Source organism: Petaurus breviceps, unplaced genomic scaffold (genome assembly GCF_028583685.1).
Source record: "Petaurus breviceps papuanus isolate PSGF00001 unplaced genomic scaffold, PetGlider_PUasm1.0 187, whole genome shotgun sequence".
In the NCBI taxonomy this organism is placed as follows: domain Eukaryota; kingdom Metazoa; phylum Chordata; class Mammalia; order Diprotodontia; family Petauridae; genus Petaurus; species Petaurus breviceps.
In genome coordinates, this window is record NW_027185799.1 from 17134087 (window position 1) to 17152126 (window position 18040).

The 18040-nt window shown below is 36.3% G+C and overlaps 1 protein-coding gene across 19 annotated transcripts in view; it reads left to right on the forward strand.

The window, feature by feature from the left end:
* Nucleotides 1-17366, forward strand: part of MPDZ (multiple PDZ domain crumbs cell polarity complex component) — a 228065-nt gene extending 210699 nt beyond the window's left edge. For all 19 annotated transcript variants that reach the window (XM_069090729.1, XM_069090713.1, XM_069090714.1 and 16 more), the window contains 7 exons: nt 1717-1807; nt 4775-4818; nt 5914-6036; nt 7966-8070; nt 8904-9016; nt 10423-10546; nt 15911-17366. In XM_069090729.1, the coding sequence (XP_068946830.1) occupies nt 1717-1807; nt 4775-4818; nt 5914-6036; nt 7966-8070; nt 8904-9016; nt 10423-10546; nt 15911-16057 (747 nt within the window). In that variant the 3' untranslated portion in view covers nt 16058-17366. The remainder of the gene's footprint in view (nt 1-1716; nt 1808-4774; nt 4819-5913; nt 6037-7965; nt 8071-8903; nt 9017-10422; nt 10547-15910) is intronic.
* Nucleotides 17367-18040: the final 674 nt, after the last annotated feature.

The window sequence follows — 18040 nt, forward strand, 5'->3', positions numbered from 1 at the left end:
CTTACATTGGTGCAGGGAATTCCTTCACCTGAGAATTCCTTACACTAATAAATTCCCAGTTTGACTCTTTATTCTAGTATTTCAATATGGTTAAAATTCTCATTTTTTTCCTAGACTAAAAAATCCCATTCCACCAGCTTTTCCATTTTTCATTCTCTCTTTTTTTAAAGTGTTAGTGTTCTTTTTTTGTTTTTCATCTCATTCAATTCCAGCAATATCCTTCCAATCTTCTCTACCCTCAAGCTATCCCTTATAATAAAAACAAAGAACACAAAGCAGTACTATCCCATATACACAGCCTCTCACCTAACATTTTTTAATCATTTCCTGCCAACCCTCTCCAAATGTTCTACGTTTTTTTTTATTTCATAATCCTGGAACTAGAGGAAGTAACAATGATGAGGACAAGACAGTGCTGAAATCTAAACGGAATTCTTTTGTAGGTAGTTCAATATTATTCTCAGGTCTTTGCCTATATTCATGCATAAAATCAATTTTCCCTTATTTTTGGGGGTGAGATTGACTTTTCTTTTCTAAATGAATCTAAGTATTTCTAAATAATGTGGTTTTTGCCACCAGTAAACTCACAGAATCATAGACTAGATAGACTAGATAGTACTCTAATCTTTCTAAATCATGAATCCCATCTACAACTTAGAAATGAGAAATCATTGCGGCAGCTAGGTGGCACAGTGAATAGAGCACCAGCCCTGGAGTCAAGAGGACCTGAGTTCAAATCCGACCTGAGACATTTAACACATGTTAGATGCGTGAACTTCGGCAAGTCACGTAACTCCAACTGCCCTGCCCTCTCCCCTCCAAAAAGCAAAAAAAAAAAAAAAAAGAAAAGAAAAAAGAAATGAGAAGTCACTCAGCCTCACCTTCAACACCTTTAGCTCCTAAAAAAGCTCACATTGCCTGAGGAGTATCACCCCATTCCATTTTTTTTTGTTTAGGTGCCATGATTGGGGAGTTTTTCTTTGTGTTGTGTTGAAATCTGCCTCTCTGATACTTCAGATTGTTGGCCCTGTCCTCACTTGCCAAAGAGAACCAATCCAATCCTTTTTTAACCCAATACATGGAAAATAGATTTATATGTTTATTTATTTGATTTATTTAATAGAGGTATCTCTTCAATACTTCAGACTCTTAGGGCTATTTTAATTTGAACTCTTTTCCCTCTGATATTAATTCTCTCTCTAAAGTTTAAGTGGTGGTATCCCAATGAATGAACGTTTAATTGCATTTAGAATGATCCTTCCTTGTACAGAGTAGGCAAAATGTGTGTGTGTATTTATCAGTCATTTTGACATGCCCCCCTAGCTGATAACGAGTGACACAAAATCTATGTGTATAGACCTTTAATAGTGATTTCGTCACCTAAAATATCATGTTTTAAAATGGTGTTATTTTCCCAGTTTGATGAGAATATTGTCTTCAGAATCTCTCAAAGTCTTTTTGAAGTTAAAGCTGATTTATCTTGGATCTATAAGCTTTGTAATTTGGCAAATTTAGCCAATGAAAAAGTCAGCAGAAATGAAATGGCACAAGAAAAGGCAAAGTCAGTCTCCAAAATAGAACATTATCAGTGAGATCTTTAATTTTTAAATGTGGTATAAAAAGAACCAGTGAGATGGATATTAGAATTAAGCAGTTTTCTTATTATTACTTTCCAAACTTGAAAGAATAATTAAGATCTTATTTTTTTTTTTCTAGATGAGTGAAGGAAGTCTGTCATCCTTTACTTTCCCCCTTTCTGGATCCAACACATCAGAGGCATTTGACAATATTTCAAAGAAGAATGCCTGTAAGATTAACTTCATATTTGAATTAAATTGTGTATTAAAGGGGGATTTTCTTCCACTAAACTTGAGCTACAGTCTTTTCCTCTAAAGTATCTTAATAATGTGGAAAGTTTCTATGTGTTCTCTATTCCAAAATTGTACCCTGTGAAGTTATATCCATTGAAATCTGCTCTTTCAAAGTAGAGGTCTGGTGTGTTCTATTGAGTAAAGTGCTGATCAGATAACTGGTCTTCTATCCTAGTGCTGATGTTTCCTAGCAATGGGACCATGGGCAAGTTACATCATCTCCCTGAACATCTATAAACTGATTCAGTGGAGACAGTAGTATTTGGGCATCTGCTCACAAGGTTTTTGTGAAGATTGCCCTTTATCAGCTTTAAGTTGTCTAAGCATACACTTAAGTGCCTACTGTGAATACAAAAATGTATATGACCCAGGTGTCCTCAAGGATCTTACAGTTCTCTTGCTGGAGGAAGGCACAGAAGTAACTATGGCACAAAGAATATGTAATGGAAATGAGAAGTCAAGTCAACAAGTATTTATTAAGTGCCTAAGTGCCTACTGTGTACTGGGCACTAAACTGAAGATACAAAGAAGGGGGAAGGGAACTCTCAAGGAGCTCACAGTTTAATGTGGGAGACAACATATAAATAACTATGTACAAACGAGATATATATATATATATATATATATATATATATATATATAGGATGAATGGGGGGAAAATCTGAGAGGGAAGGCACTAGGATTAAGGAAGATGAGAAAAACTAGTAAAAGGTAAGACTTTACCTGAGACTTGAAGTCGAGAAGCCAGGGAGTAGAGATGAAGAGGGATAATATTCTAGGCATAGGGAAAGCCAATAAAAATGCCCAGAATGGGAAGATGGAGTGTTTTGGTCGAGGAACAGAAAGGAGTCTAGTGTCACTGGATTGCAGAATATGGGGTGGGGGTTGCAGTGTGGAGAAGATAGAAAGGTGTAAGAGTATTGAAAAATTAGGAAGTGTCAGGTTATAAAGTATTTCAAAAATCAAAAAGGATTTTATATTTGATCTTTAGGCAATTGGGAGCCACTGAAGTTTATTGAAGGTTGAAATGGTCAGACCTGCCCTTCAGGAAAGTCACTTTGGTAGCTCAGTGGAAGATGAATTGATGTGAGGCAAAACTTAAGGCAGGGAGACCAACCAGAAGGCTATTGCAGTAGTCCAAATATGAGGTTATGAGGCCCTGCACCAGGGTGGTGGAAGTGTCAGAGGCGATGGGAGCATATGTAATAAATGTGAAAATAGAATCCACAGGACTTGGCAACTGATTTGATATGGGGGTTGAGATAGAGAGAAATTTATGATGACACAGTTTTAAGCCTGGGTAAGATATTCAAAAAAGATCTTTTTTTCTCAACTAGGGAGGTATGTGTGTGTAAAGGAATATGCAGTGGGGACAGAAGTGGAATGATCAAGAGAGGCTTTAAGGAAGTGGCATCTGAATTGGACCTTGAAGAAAGGAAATTTAATAGATGGAAATGGAGGAGGGAGTTATTCCAGCCAAGATTTATGTCTTATTATTATTGCCCAAATAGAATCAAATAGGATGGACTTGGGTGGCATATATTTTAGTAAATGGAAATAGGCTTTGATTTAAGTAGCTAAATCCTCAGGAGTTACTTTAGGAACATAGAAATTAAGGGGCTTGCCTGAGGTCACCCAGTTAGTGTCAGAATTGGAATTTGAATCCAGATTTTCTTGACTCTAAGCCCAGCTCTCTTGAACTACAATGCTTTTTCTTGCTTTTCTTGTATATGATCATTATTATCATTAAATTGGGATTCTATAAACTTTTCTTATTAAGCAGTTTGGTATTTTTTTATTACTTTTTTTCTATTAACATTAAGTAAATCCTGCATATATATCAGGCACTCCCACAGTAAACACTGATTTTTCCATAATTATTTTATTTTTAAACTGAGAACTCATGCTTTCCTTCTCATGTGTAAATTATGTGAAAATTGCATCAGAGGAATTTTGGCCACAAGTATTGGTTGAGGCTTGCCCAAATTTGTGAAACTAACCATATGGTGGTCTCAGTTTTCATTTTTTTCAATACTTCAGGGGTCCATGATTTCATTTGTATAGGTATTTCTTCTACTGGCTCAAATTAAAAACATAATCACCCAGTAGCCAGGACCCTGCTGATTTATACTTAGCTAGATTTTTCTTCACATGATAGGTACTTAATATGTCTTTGGTTCTATACTCAAAGACTCTGCTGCCTGACAAGGTAGGACTACCAGAGACTGTCACCTTCACAGCACCCAAGAACCCAGGGTTATCTCTATGCCCCAAGAAGGCATTAGAGTTGGACTTTGGTGAATTATTCAGCTTAAAATGTGTTTAATATTAACAAAATTAAAATACTTGGGGCTTAGGTTGTTTTATATGAAGTTATAACTCTAATCCCTGAGGCTGTGCATTCATGGATTTGTAAAGAGACTTTTGTAAAGAGTTCTTCTTTTAACTCATTCAGAGTGGACTATGTAGTTAAATAGCATTTAAAGTGAGAAGAAAGAAAATGGAGGTGGTGTAAGGTTAGTTCTAACTTTTAAAATAGGAAATTATATGGGGGTGGCTAGGTGGCGCAGTGAGTAGAGCACTGTCCCTGGAGTCAGGAGGTCCTCCTGACCTGAGTTCAAATCCAGCCTCAGACACTTAAAACAAAAACTAACTGTGTGACCTTGGGCAAGTCACTTAACCCCAATTGCCCTCCAAAAAAAAATAGGAAAGTGTATTTAAAAGGGTGGATTGATAGCAGTTAGTAGTTTTGTAGTGGTCCTTCCAAACAAACAAGTTTGAACCAACCCCATCTCATAACACACCCCATGTCAGACACTGTTTGTACATCATTAGATTGGGTTAACCTATTTTATTGACATTATCATTGTAATAACTTTATTTCATACTTTTTCATTTTACAGTGGCTTTGGAAATACAAGGATTAAGAACAGTTGAAATAAAAAAGGTAAATTGGACCAGAAAGTCATATAAACTATTCATTTGAGAGACACAGGGAAATCCATTTTCTGGATAGCTGTCTTGCCATTTTAAGATACCCAGTGGGAGAAAAATGTTTGTTTAGTACAATATGGCCTGGTTTTATGGAGCAGAAGTAGAAAGCAGAGATTGCAAAATTCCCTATGGAAAGTAACTATTAAGTATTGTAAAATATCCATTCACCCTCAGTATAAGTGTAAAGGCCTTTTTGTTTTTAATGACTGGATCTATGTAAGAGCAATTTTCATTTCTTCTTTTAAAAATTAAGTCCATACATTTCATTTTGTCTCAAAAATTAATCATCTCATTTTTAAAATGCCACTTTTCCCCCTCTTACTTTTCCTTTATTATTTTTATTTAATTTCCCCTACTTGACAGGACCATTCTTAGAATAAGTAATGCTGCTATAGTCCAGCTGTAATTTATTTAAAGGAGGCTCAAAGGCAGATGGGCATAAAACAGGCATGCATATACTCACAACGAAAATGAGTGCTACAAATTGTGTGACTTACGCATGGAACTCAGAACCTTTCTGTTTTATTACCACACCACATTTGAGCCTAATTTCTGATCCAGGCACTGCATTCTCCCTCTTGTCCCTTAGTTTTGGAATCTGCATTTTTCTCTTCTTCCTCTTCCCCCACTTACCTTCCATGGTACTCCTTTAACTAACTCGGACACTTTAAGGACCAATCTGAAGCTTTTTGCTTCTTTCTACTCAGAAATCTTCTGCTCTCTGCATTTCTTTGGTCCCAGAGACAAGGATTTGGAGGAACAAAGCAATCTACCCTTCCCAAGGTTTTTTGGAGGATAATGACGATATAATATTTGTAAATTGTTTTGCAATCCTTAAAATGACATATAGACATTAGTTATTAATGGTAATAATAATAGCATCAATAAATAGCTTCGACCACAGAGAAAGATATAAATGTCTTAAGTCTGGCTTTCCACTCTTCATGTCCCACCATAATATAGGAATATGCTTATGAAATATTATGCAGCAGAATTCAAATGAAGCATGATTTTGTAAATGAGGATTTTGTTTTTCTTCTCTTGGCAGGGCCCTGCTGATTCACTGGGAATCAGCATTGCTGGAGGCGTGGGCAGTCCACTTGGTGATGTCCCAATATTCATTGCTATGATGCATCCAAATGGAGTTGCTGCACAGACCCAGAAACTCAGAGTAATTTGATTGTATAAATCCTCAGACATATTTCTTTTGGGAGAATTTGGTGTCAAACTTTTCTCAGAACTTCACTGCTAGACAGCAACTCAAAACCCCTGTAACTCAAATACCAAAAGTCAAAGTTGGGGCAGAAGCATTTTTGGTAAAAAGTAGAATATTTGATAATTCCAAATTTGCAAACAAGGAAAAGGTAGTGGTGTAGAGATATATCTAACATTTTTATTTTAATTAAAATTATAGCAAGATAAAATATACGTTAAGTGCTAAATTTTACTTTGAGTTCGAACATATAGTTGGTTTGAACATCTCTTTGGCCTCCTGAATTAAGTGACAATTAGAATTTGCGTAAGATTATGAATTTTATCCAAGGTCTATGTAATATCATAGCATTATACCTTCTTTTGGATATGCATTCTGGTGGTCTGCCTGTTGACTCTAGCAGCCCACTCTCTGTGAATGACAGATGCTTTCTGTTTGTGAGAGCTGTTGTTCAGTTTGGCTAAAAATTTTATGTTTTTTTTCCTTAAAGATGGATTAAGTATGTGTGAAATGATCCAGGCACTAATACACCTCTGTGAAAAGCTGCCAACACTAGGCTGTCACAAATGGGTCCACATAATTAAAAGCATTCTATAAGAATATGACATTTATGTTGAAACTATGCCCTAGGTTGGGATGAAATGCCAGCCCAAAGGGGTTCAGCTTGATAAATCCTGACTCTAAAATCTCATGTGCATCTCAGATAGCAAACCAGACACGTTAGAGGAATATCCCATTAATGATGAAAGAAGAAACAGCCTCTAAATTCACTAACTGTATCAATTTAAGGCAATTAAATTCGATAAGCATTTATTATGTACCTACTATGTGCCACACACTGGAAATACGCATTCTACTACAATGAAAAAAATGCATGCATATAAGCAAATACAAAATTCTATTTGAAATAAATACAGAATAATTTCAAATTATTTCAAACAAAAATTTAGAGGGAACCTGCAACTAGGAGAAATGGAAAAGACTTCTTCAAGGAACTTACATTTGAGTTAAGGCATGAAAGTTGCTAGAGGTTCTGAGAGGGAGAATTGAGAAGTGAGCATGCCCCAAGCAGTGGACAGCTGTTGGAAAGGAATGGAGATGGGAGATAAATGGTCCTGTACATATAAGTAGGCCAGCTTGGCTAGAACATTGAATGGTAAGGCAGAGTAATATGAAATCTCAACTTAAGCTGCTTTCCTCTGATACAAAGTGCTATATTTAAAAAGCCTGCTTTAAGTTACTTTTTCATTAAATGCCTTGGAACTGATACCACAAAAAATGAATTGTGCACATGTAGTTAGTTATCCCTCAGATGTTGAATAAGAAAAAATTTCCAAGCAATTCTAGTTTGTAAGTAATGCTATCATAAACTATCATAAATATCTAGAAAGAGGATAGAGCAAAACATTTCTAAGGTCCCTCTCAGCACTGACAATCTCTTTTCTGTGATTCCTCTTCTGTTAGTAAGGAATGCCTTTCCCAGAAGAGTTTTTTTTTTAAATCCAAAATTCTAGGTGGCGCAGTGAACAGAGCACCATCCCTGAAGTCAGGAGGACTTGAGTTCAAATCTGGCCTCAGACACATAACACTAGCTGTGTGACCTTGGGCAAGTCACTTAACCCCAACTGCCCTTCAAAAAGCAAAAAAAAAAAATCCAAAATTCTTACTCATCAGCTGTTGCTTTCCTAGTTACTTCTTCAGTAACAGTTTGCTTTGCCTCCCAGCTTACAGTCCTTTTAAAAATTTGCTAATGGGGAATTATGATTTATAATGAAGTAGAGAAGGAATTGGTTTCAGGACCTCTGAGATCCAAATACCTGAACTTTAAGGAATACATATTCTAACTTAGTTGTAATAATGGTTTATTTTCTCTTTCCCCTTACCAAGGTTGGGGATAGGATTGTCAGTATTTGTGGAACTTCAACTGACGGTATGACTCATTCCCAAGCAGTGAGCTTACTGAAAAGTGCTTCTGGCTCCATTGAAGTGCAGGTAAGAGTTTTCTCTAAAGAGCTTTTCAGGATATGGGTAGCTTGAGGATAAATGATGTAAAGCAAAAACCAAACAAAACCCTCCAAACTATTAAACCCTTAATGTTGTCATTTTCACATTTATAATTTCCTTCTTAAATGTGTAAATATAAGGATTTTAGGGAAGAACTAAAGAAGTAGTTTCTTAAACATTTTTTTTCCTCTTGAGTAATAGCATCTTGTATACCTTTGGGGAAAAAATTAAAAGACTTTACTTTTCAATAGTTATTAGGCTTCTGGATGAGTGAGAGGCCGAGATTTCCAAAGAAAATTCTAAAGAGTAATTACAAGTCATCATTTAAGTAAAATGAAAAGACCCGTGAATTTGTAGATATAGTGTATACAGCAGTAACAATAATATTGTAAAGACAAACAACTTTGAAGGACTTAAGGACTCTGATCAAGCAGTGACCAATCATTCCAGAAGACTCAAAATCAAATGTGCCATCTACCTCTGATAGAGAGGCAATGGCCTCTGGCTACAGATTGGGGCTTTTTTTTTGACAGACCAATATGGGGATTTCTTTTATTTGACTATGTATTTTGTTATAAGGGTTTTGTTCTTCTTTATCAGTTGGGGGAAGGATAGAAGACAGATAATGTGAGTTTTCATTAATTGAAAAAATAAATTTTAATTTTAAAAGTTGTATAACAATATTTTGAGGATCCTCTGTCCAATAGGAAATTCCCTTTAATTTTTAAGACTATATTTCTTTAAATATGTGACAAAAAAAGATTGATGTTGAGATCAGCCTCAGTCACATGAACTCAGGGAGTTCTCTCTTTTGTATACAGGTGGTTGCTGGAGGAGATGTTAGTGTGGTCACCAGCCCACAGCAGGAGCCAGCTGGCTCTAGTCTTTCCTTTACAGGCCTGACATCAAACAGTATTTTTCAAGATGATTTGGGGTGAGCTCACATATTTTTGTTGATGTAAAATTTAAGGGTGTTAAGCACTTGAAAAGTGGAATTGTGAAGAGTAACTAAGGAAGAAGCAAGAATGGTTCCACAACTCTTATTTCCTATAATAGCAACCCCTCATTCTCTATTCTTGATACCATGACCATCCTATTTCCCTGCAACACTGGGGTATAGATGAAAAATAATAATAATGAGATGGGTGAATGTATCATGAATTCCTCTGCCCTGTTAAAAAGTATGACAGAATGAAAAACTATATACTTAGAACTTAAGTGTGGTGTGGTGGATAGACAGCTGGCCTGGGAACTAGGAAGATCTGAGTTCAGATCCTCCCTTTGACCTACTGTGCAACACTGAGCAAGTCACTTAAGCTTTCATTTCTCTAAGCAGTTCTCCGAGACTAAGTTGCAGAGAAAGTGCTAAACACTGAAGGTATGTCTTTAATTGGGAACTTCCTTCTTGTTGTGTAGTGGTTTTCAGTCATGTCCAACTCTCAGCAAAAATATTACAGTGGTTCGCCATTTCATTTTCCAGCTCATTTGATAGATGAGGAAACTGAGGCAAGGAGGGTTAAGTGACTTGCCTAGGGTCACACAGCTAGTAAATATCAGAGGTCAGATTTCAACTAAGGAAAACGAGTCTTTCTGACTCCAGATCCAGTGCTCTATCCACTGTGCCATCTTTCCTTCCCTGGGAACTTCTTATATAAGTGAAATCACAGGTCAAGTCCCTATCCCTTTATAGATACAGAATGAATTAAGACCATAGCCAAATGGAATGTGCCATCTCGTATTGGCTTGGTAGGCTGGCCAAGCTGGTTTGGTCTGGTCTACTACATGAGGTGGAACTGTCCAATTGTGTCTCTTGTCCTGTAGCCTATTAGAATAAGCCCTGAAATCGACGATTACATAACCTCCTTTTCCATGAATGCAAAAGTTTGGAACCACACAATAAATGATGACACCAATAAATGAGCTGTGTTTGTAAATGACTCCATGCTATTGTGGTATTTATTTTCTTTTAGACTCAGTTCTTGTCTCTGCACAGTAGGATGCTCATATAAATCACATTACTTGAATAGTCCACTAAATTGTAGCCCTCTCTCTCTAAAGTAGAGAACAAATAAGCTTCTGGGCTGAGTGAGAACATGCTGTGAATATCTTAGTGTATAAGGGAACTGTAAATGAGTAATAGATTTAAGGTGTTAAGTGGGATTTCATTAGATTATGCAAATTTAGAATTTCCAGCATAGCAAACATTAGCAAGTTAAAAACTACTCATAATATACCTGCTGCCAGCAATGGGCAGACTAACTTTCTTGTGAGATAATTCCATATATATCAAATCTACACCCACATACTAAGAATTCTCTCTTTTTTTCCCCTCTGCTTTAGCCCTCCTCAATATAAGAGTATTACTCTTGACCGAGGACCAGATGGTCTGGGCTTCAGTATAGTGGGAGGATATGGCAGCCCTCATGGAGACTTACCCATTTATGTTAAAACAGTATTTGCAAAGGTAAGAATACACATTTTAACCATCCCATTCTCCCCTAAACATTCATTATTAGTGGTCAGCAGCTGGCTTATTAGTTTATGGCCTGAGGTAAATGCCAAATGGCCAGCAGTTGATCTTTTTCATTGGGAACTCCCTATAGGAACAAACTTAAAAATTTTTGTCCAGTTTGATGCCTAGTTACATTTAAAGGGAAATGAACCTGGATTAAAGTTGGATGTAATGCTAGGGAAACACTCTATAGACATGTAGTTAAAATTAAATTAGTCATTGGAACCTCTCCTTTTATCATTGCAAGCAGAACATATTGTATAAGGTGTCCTTAAAGTCTTAGTACAGTTTTCAGCCTTAATAGTTAAATTTTTTTATTATATATAGATAAATCCCAGAGAGAAAAAAAAACTGTCATAGAGTGTTAGGTCTGGAGTCAGGAAGACTTACAATCAAATCTAGCCCAGATATTTCCTACTTATATAAACCTGGGCAAGCCATGTAAGCTCTGTAATAGTACCTTTCTCCTAGGTTCGTTATGAGGATAAAATGAGATAATAATTGTAAAGCACTTAGCATAGTGTCTGTCACAGAAATGTCAGCTAGTCTAAAGATATCCTTTCAAGTTAATCAATCAGCAAGCATTAAGTTCTAACTATATGCCAGGTTCTGTCCTAAGTAATTGAAAATAATAACAAAATAGCAATGCTAAGCTAAACCCTGAAAATAAATAAAATGTAAATATTTTTGTCATTGTCATATTATTGTTGTACTTGACAGGGTCCATTATTTCATTGCTGTGAGTTCTTTCTTCAGTAAGCCGATTTGTATCCTATCTATGCTTCAGTAGATAGTTTCAATGAGTTATGACCAAAAAACCAACAAAACAAAAACCCCCCAAAAGTTCATTACCTAATACCCAACTCCTGATGGTGTGTTTCTTTGAATTTAACTAAGCTGGTCCCTGTATGAGACATAAACCATCTCTACAGTTTGGTGTAGGACCTTTTGTAGTTCATGCTTGATTAAAATAGTGTTTGAGAGTCAAGGATCTTGTCTGCACTAGAATGAGGGAGGTTTCTGGGTAGAATTGTTAGTTCATGAATAAACTCTTGAATCAAAATTTAAGCCCTGCAAAGGAGCTTAGAGGACATCTGAACCAAGTTCCTCATTTTTCAGTTGAGAAAACTGAAGCATAGAAAGGAGTTATGAGTTGTCCAAAGTCATTAACTAGTTCCTGATAGAACTTGGATTAGACCCCTTGTTTCTTCATTTCTTACCTCAGTACTTTTTCCTGCTACATTTTGTCACTTTCATCGGTAGTCAGAAATATACAAACCATACACTTTCTCATGACCCTATTTAGTTATATCATTTCCATCAGAGAATCCCATGTCTACAATTGCCTCTCATTAAAAAGGCAATTAATAATAATAATGCATTTTTAAAGCTTCTCACCCAATGGCTCTTTGTACTTTTTACTTATAGACTTCAGGGGAATTGTGATCTCATTATGTGAGTATTCCTTCAATCAATGCAAGTCACAAATCCATACCTTCTTATACTGTACAAATCTTGAATCTTGTCTATGTTCTCCCACAGCTTCTTCATTCAGAAGCTACCCACTGTATGTTAGAGTCCTCCCTTTAAGTCAGGAGCTTTTGATCTTTTGTTTTCTTTTGTTTTTGTGTTTTTTGTTTTTTGAGGAACAACTTTGGCAGTCTGAAGCATACAGACCCCCTTTCAGAACAGTGTTTTTGAATGCATAAAATAATATACAAAATACTTTACATATAAATAAAGCCAGATCTAAATAATTGGAAAAATAAAATTTTTCTTGGGTAGGCTGAACTTACATAATAAAAATGACAATTCTACCTAAATTAATTTACTTATTCAGTGCCATACCAATCAAACTACCAAAAAATTATTTTATAGAGCTAGAAAAATTAATAATAAAATTAATCTGGAGGAACAAAAGGTCCACAATATCAAGGGAATTAATGAAAACCAAGGGAAGATGGCCTAGCAGTACCAGATCTTAAATTGTATTATAAAGCAGTCATCATCAGTATTAGTTGGTACTAAGAAATAGAGTGGTGGATCAGTGGAAAAAGTTAGGTACACAAGACAGTAGTCAATGACTATAGTAATCTACTGTTTGATAAACCCAAAGATTCCAGCTTCTGGGATAAGGACTCACTATTAACAAAAAACTGCTGGGAAAACTGGAAAATAGTATGGCAGAAGCTAAGTATGGACCAACATCTTACCCTGAATACCAGAATAAAATCAAAATGGGTACAAATTATTTTGAAATACAGTTATCAAATTATTTTTAAAAAGAAACAAGTTGACATAAAGAACCCCCACTCTAGGCCTTTTTTATGTTACATAGGTACCAATTATGACTTTCAGGGTTGTCCGTCCTTCATCTCTTCCTCTTAATACAGAATTGATTTTCTCCTCCTTTTCTGATTATATATTCCCTTGATGTTATTCTTTACATTACTATGTTACAGTCACATGTCTGCCTTTCCACCCCACCACAGAGCATTTCTCCATTGTCCTTTGGTTCAAACCATCTCTGATTCTTGAAAAATGATTGTATTGTGTTCTATTATTGTATTACAGTGTCCACTAAACCTAAAAAACAAACTAGACCACTAAGTTTGGAGTAGGAATAGACGTGTGAACAGAAATAGGAAGTGAAACTATTATTTTATTTTTGTGCCTCAGAATGTCCTCACATCATACTCTCTAACCATTCAATTGAACGAATTTTTTAAAAGTGGATCGTTAAAAATGGAAAGTGGGGCGGTTAGATGGCACAGTGAACAAAGCATCAGCTCTGGAGTCAGAAGGACCTGAGTTCAAATCCAGCCTCAGACACTTAACACTTACTAGCCATGTGACCTTGGGCAAGTCACTTAACCCCAACTGCTCTGCCTTCTCCCCTCCAAAAAAGAAAAAAGCAAGAAAAAAATAGAAAGTGGATCTTAGATCTGCTACAGTGAAGGGTTATGAGAAGGAAGAAAAGGGTAAAAGGCCAAAGTCTTAGTGTTTGGAGAATAAACCTCTAAATCTATGGGAAAAGTAATTTTTTTAGATGGACACCTGGACATAATTTCCTATATAGAAAAAACAAGTTAGAATTCTACAACCTTACAGCCCAGGAGGGTGATGTCAAATCTGTTAACAAAATTTAATGTGAGATTTCAAAAGAGTGCTTGCAGTGCCCACATGCACGTAGAAACTAATTTTTGTTGTTTTAGAAACTGCCATTGTTTTCATTGACTCCAAGTGCTCTACTTGAAAGCAAGCTAGCTTCAGGCATAATTATCCAGATCTATTTAAGCTATCTATCCCCTCCTCTAAAAATATAAACCATATTTAGTTATAGTTGAAAAAATCAGTGCGATTTTTCAGCTTAGGCAAGATTTATTTAAGGCAAGGTGGCTAGAGTATGCATTCAAGTGTTTTTTAATTATAGTTTACTCCTAAGTTTTCTAGATTTTTAAAAATCTTGTTCAAGGTTGTATGGCTCCTACCATGAACGTGCCTCAGTGGGCTCTTTAATTCAACTTGTCCAAAACTGAACTCACTCTTTCCTTCCGAAACCCTCCCTTCCTAACTGCTTGAATACCATCGCATCGTTACCTGTCTACTCCTGGGAAATGCTGAATCAAGGTCTGTTCACAACCACCCAAAGACTTGAAATCAGGTCTAAATTTAGAGTTAGGATTTATGCCTAGTGCTTTCTTAGCTAACTTGCCACCAAAGTGAGCTTCTTATTACTTTATGTTTATTCAGATCTTTGCAGTAAAGACAGGGGTAAGAATTTATGCTTTAGGGATGCTAAATGTCTCCCACACAATTCTATATTCTTTCTGTAGATTCTAATAGAGGTTGTGAAATCTTGGTTTGATTAATCCTTTCTACAGAGCAAGTCCCTTAAGCCTCCCTGCACCACAGTTTTCTCATTTGTAAAATGAATGGATAATACTAGACAGTTGCAGTTCTTTCCAGCTTTAGAACTGTCATCCTGTTGTCTTACAGTGGTGTCAGTTTTTATCAAAAGGAATTCCTGGGGCAGCTAGGTGATACAGTGGATAGAGTAGTGGCCCTGGAGTCAGGGAGAATCTGAGTTCAAATCCAGCCTCAGATACTCAACAGTTCCTAGCTGTGTGTCCCTGGACAAGTCACTTAAGCCCAGTTGCCTTGCAAAAAAAAAAGAATTCCTGTGAATTTATATAAAGAACCATCTTTCATAAGTGGTGTCATGTAAAATGGGAGGAGCATTGGACTTAGAGCTGGAAGGCTAACATCTATGTGATAACTGTGTGACTATTTAACCTTAGGCAAATCACTCCAATTCTTTGGGCCTCAGTTTCCTCATATGGTAAATGAAGGCCATTGGACCAGATGTTCTCTGTATCCTATTAGAATCCCACGAAGTTCTAGCTCACACTTGGATCTCAGCTTTAATTTTCAGTAAAAGGGTTTTGGGTTTGTTTTTATTTCCCTTTTAGTAGCATATATACCACAATCAGATCAAGAGTTCATGGTCCACTGAAAGTAATGTGAGTATAATGTAATAAAATTACACCCTGGCTTCAGTTTTCAGTGTTGTGCAACTACAAGGCAGTGTGGTGAGTTTTGGTTTAATACATTTTGTCTTTTCATCACAGTCTTGGAGGGATCAACTTTCAGTGTACACAAACCCCTCCCCTCTCTTGATTGAACCTCATCTTTTTTTTTTTTTTTGGTGAGGCAATCAGGGTTAAGTGACTTGCCCAGGGTCACACAGCTACTAAGTGTCAAGTGTCTAAGACTAGATTTGAATTCAGGACCTCCTGACTCCAGGTCTGGTGTTCTATCCACTGTTCCACCTGGCTGCCTCCTAACCTCAAACCTTCTTTTAACAAAGAAAAGTAATGATGTAAAACATCTGATAGTATCTCACAATATATACAACATTCTTCTTTAAATAGTTCCTCTCCCTCACCACCATGAGAAGGTAGTTATGTTTCATTATCTATTCTCTACGACTATCAGTGATTCTTCCTTTACTTAGAGATCTGCTTCTTTATAGTGATCTTTTCATCGTTAAAGTCATTGTATTGATTAACCTTTTATTTCTGCTTATTTCATTTTGTATCAGTCCATATAAATCTTCCCATGCTTCTCTGGATTAAATATTCAGCCATTATGGCATCCATGAGCATCCGTGTGATTCTTAGTTCTTTTACTGTCATAAAGAGTGTCATTACAAATTTGACATCCTTTGGGCCTTTAAACTTCCTTGAGAGTGTATGTTCAGGAGTGGGAAGGCATTGTTTTCTGGAGACAGATAATCCTTCTTTGTCATTTCAGGGAGCTGCAGCTGAAGATGGACGCCTGAAAAGAGGTGATCAGATAATCGCTGTCAATGGACAGAGCCTGGAAGGGGTGACCCATGAGGAAGCAGTTGCCGTCCTGAAGAGGACAAAAGGCACTGTCACTCTGACCATTCTCTCGTGACCCGAGTTGTCCTGGTTGGGTCATCAGATAACCTTACTGAATATTCCTTCTCCTTAGTAGAGAGAATAGAGATTTTCTTGTCACCTTTTGTCCATCTTTACTTGACTTTTCAGCTGTGCCAGAGGACCGTAACATTCAGTGATAAACTTTTTTCTCATTTTAAAAATATTTTGTGCAGTCAATTGTTGTGGTGTCTTTGTGGACATAGTACTGAATATCCTCACTTGGCCATCGGCCCCTGTTATGCCCCTCTTTTTACTCCTAGTTATTTTTAATCCCCAAAGAGGAAATATATGAGCAGTTCATAACAACTTTGCAAAGATTTGTGAAATTTTGTAAAGGAAAAAGCATAAATATGTGGCAAAATAGTTGCTAGAGACAGAAAAAACGTATATGGACATTTTGGGGCATGAGTATTGGTAGAATTAAGGTGAAAAAGAAAATGTCGTTTTTTAAAAAATTGGGTGTCACCTGGTCAACATTCCCTCTCCTACTGCAAACACACAAAAGTTGTACACTGGTGTGCAAAGCTGCAGTGAGTTTTTTCAGTAATGCCTTTAGCTTGAAAATTGTACAATTTGGACAAGGATTTCTCTTTGGCCTCTCTCCATTTCTGCTGAATCAGGCTTTCTAAACTTAGGCAGTCAGTATACCACATCTCTGAATGTTTTTGAAGAAAAAATACTTTAAAGCTCTTAAGAATTTTCCTTTTCACTAATGACCTATTCTAGGTTGTTGTAGACATTTGTTTCCATTACTGTGCAGTGTATATTTTTCTGCAGGAAACAGCCAAGCTAAAAATGGAGCGGTATATAGAAAACCTGAAACGTTTCAAGTGCTAGTTTTAACTACCAAGGCAACACTAAAAATGTGTTAATGATCTGGGTGATTGGCTTAACAATTAGTATTAATTTTAATGTCTGAAAACAACAGTGTGTTAGTAATTATTTTGGTGATAAGCCATTAGTAAATTCATAGAAAAATTAAGAGGATTAACATAACTTCATTTCATTACTTCCTATTAACAACTTATAGTACAATAGCCTCAGACCAAGGAAAACAGATGGAACTGTTTATTGAGACAACTGGTGAGGCATTATCATGTGTTCCTTCCCATTTTAGAGCGTGAAACTCCTACATTAGAATATGTAAAGTCACTTTAAATATTATCTATATTTGTAACAGAAGTAGTGTACAGATATTTTATTACTGCATTCTTGTGCAAATGCAGAACTGAAGTGAATAAATATGAGGCTGTCTCGCTGGTGTACAAATAAAGAAACAGATGTATGTTTTGTTTTAATGGGAAGATGCCTTTTTCATTCTGTTGTTATTTAAGATTTTAAATTATGTTTTTATCATGTCTAATTGGACACATGATGTCCATTATAATCCATGAATCCTAGGATATCATTATTATGGAAAACTCAACATTGTTCACTTCCATTAAAGACTCAGTAAGAAAGTTATAATGGAGTCCTGGTGCAGTGAAGAAAGGTACAGAACATTTGAGGGAAAGAAAAGCATGCGTGCCCGCACACACACACACGAATATGCATACTAGAAAAAATGAGGAAATGTAACATTTGTTTTTTTAAAGGTTCTCAGGAATTTAGAGCGGGAATACATATTGTACAAATTATTAATTCATGTTTATACAAATTAATGAACAAAATATTCATTTACAACTCTTTTCAAACAGTCTCATAACAAAGAAATGTGGTTTTAGGTATCCAGAAAAGGGCTAAAGTATATCTGCAGCCCTTTGTCTTACTGAGTTTCTCCATGACCCCAACAACAACTCGGCAGTCATGTGGAAGCCCTATTTAGTATTGAAACATGCCCCCACTCCCTCCATAGTTTGGGTCCCACATGACAATATTTCTTTAGAGTGTAGTTTGGAGCTTCAGCTTGAGGTGTTGGTTTTGTGACACATTTGTAAGTTTTTGATACGTTTATCTAAATGCATCTGGTAATCCCACC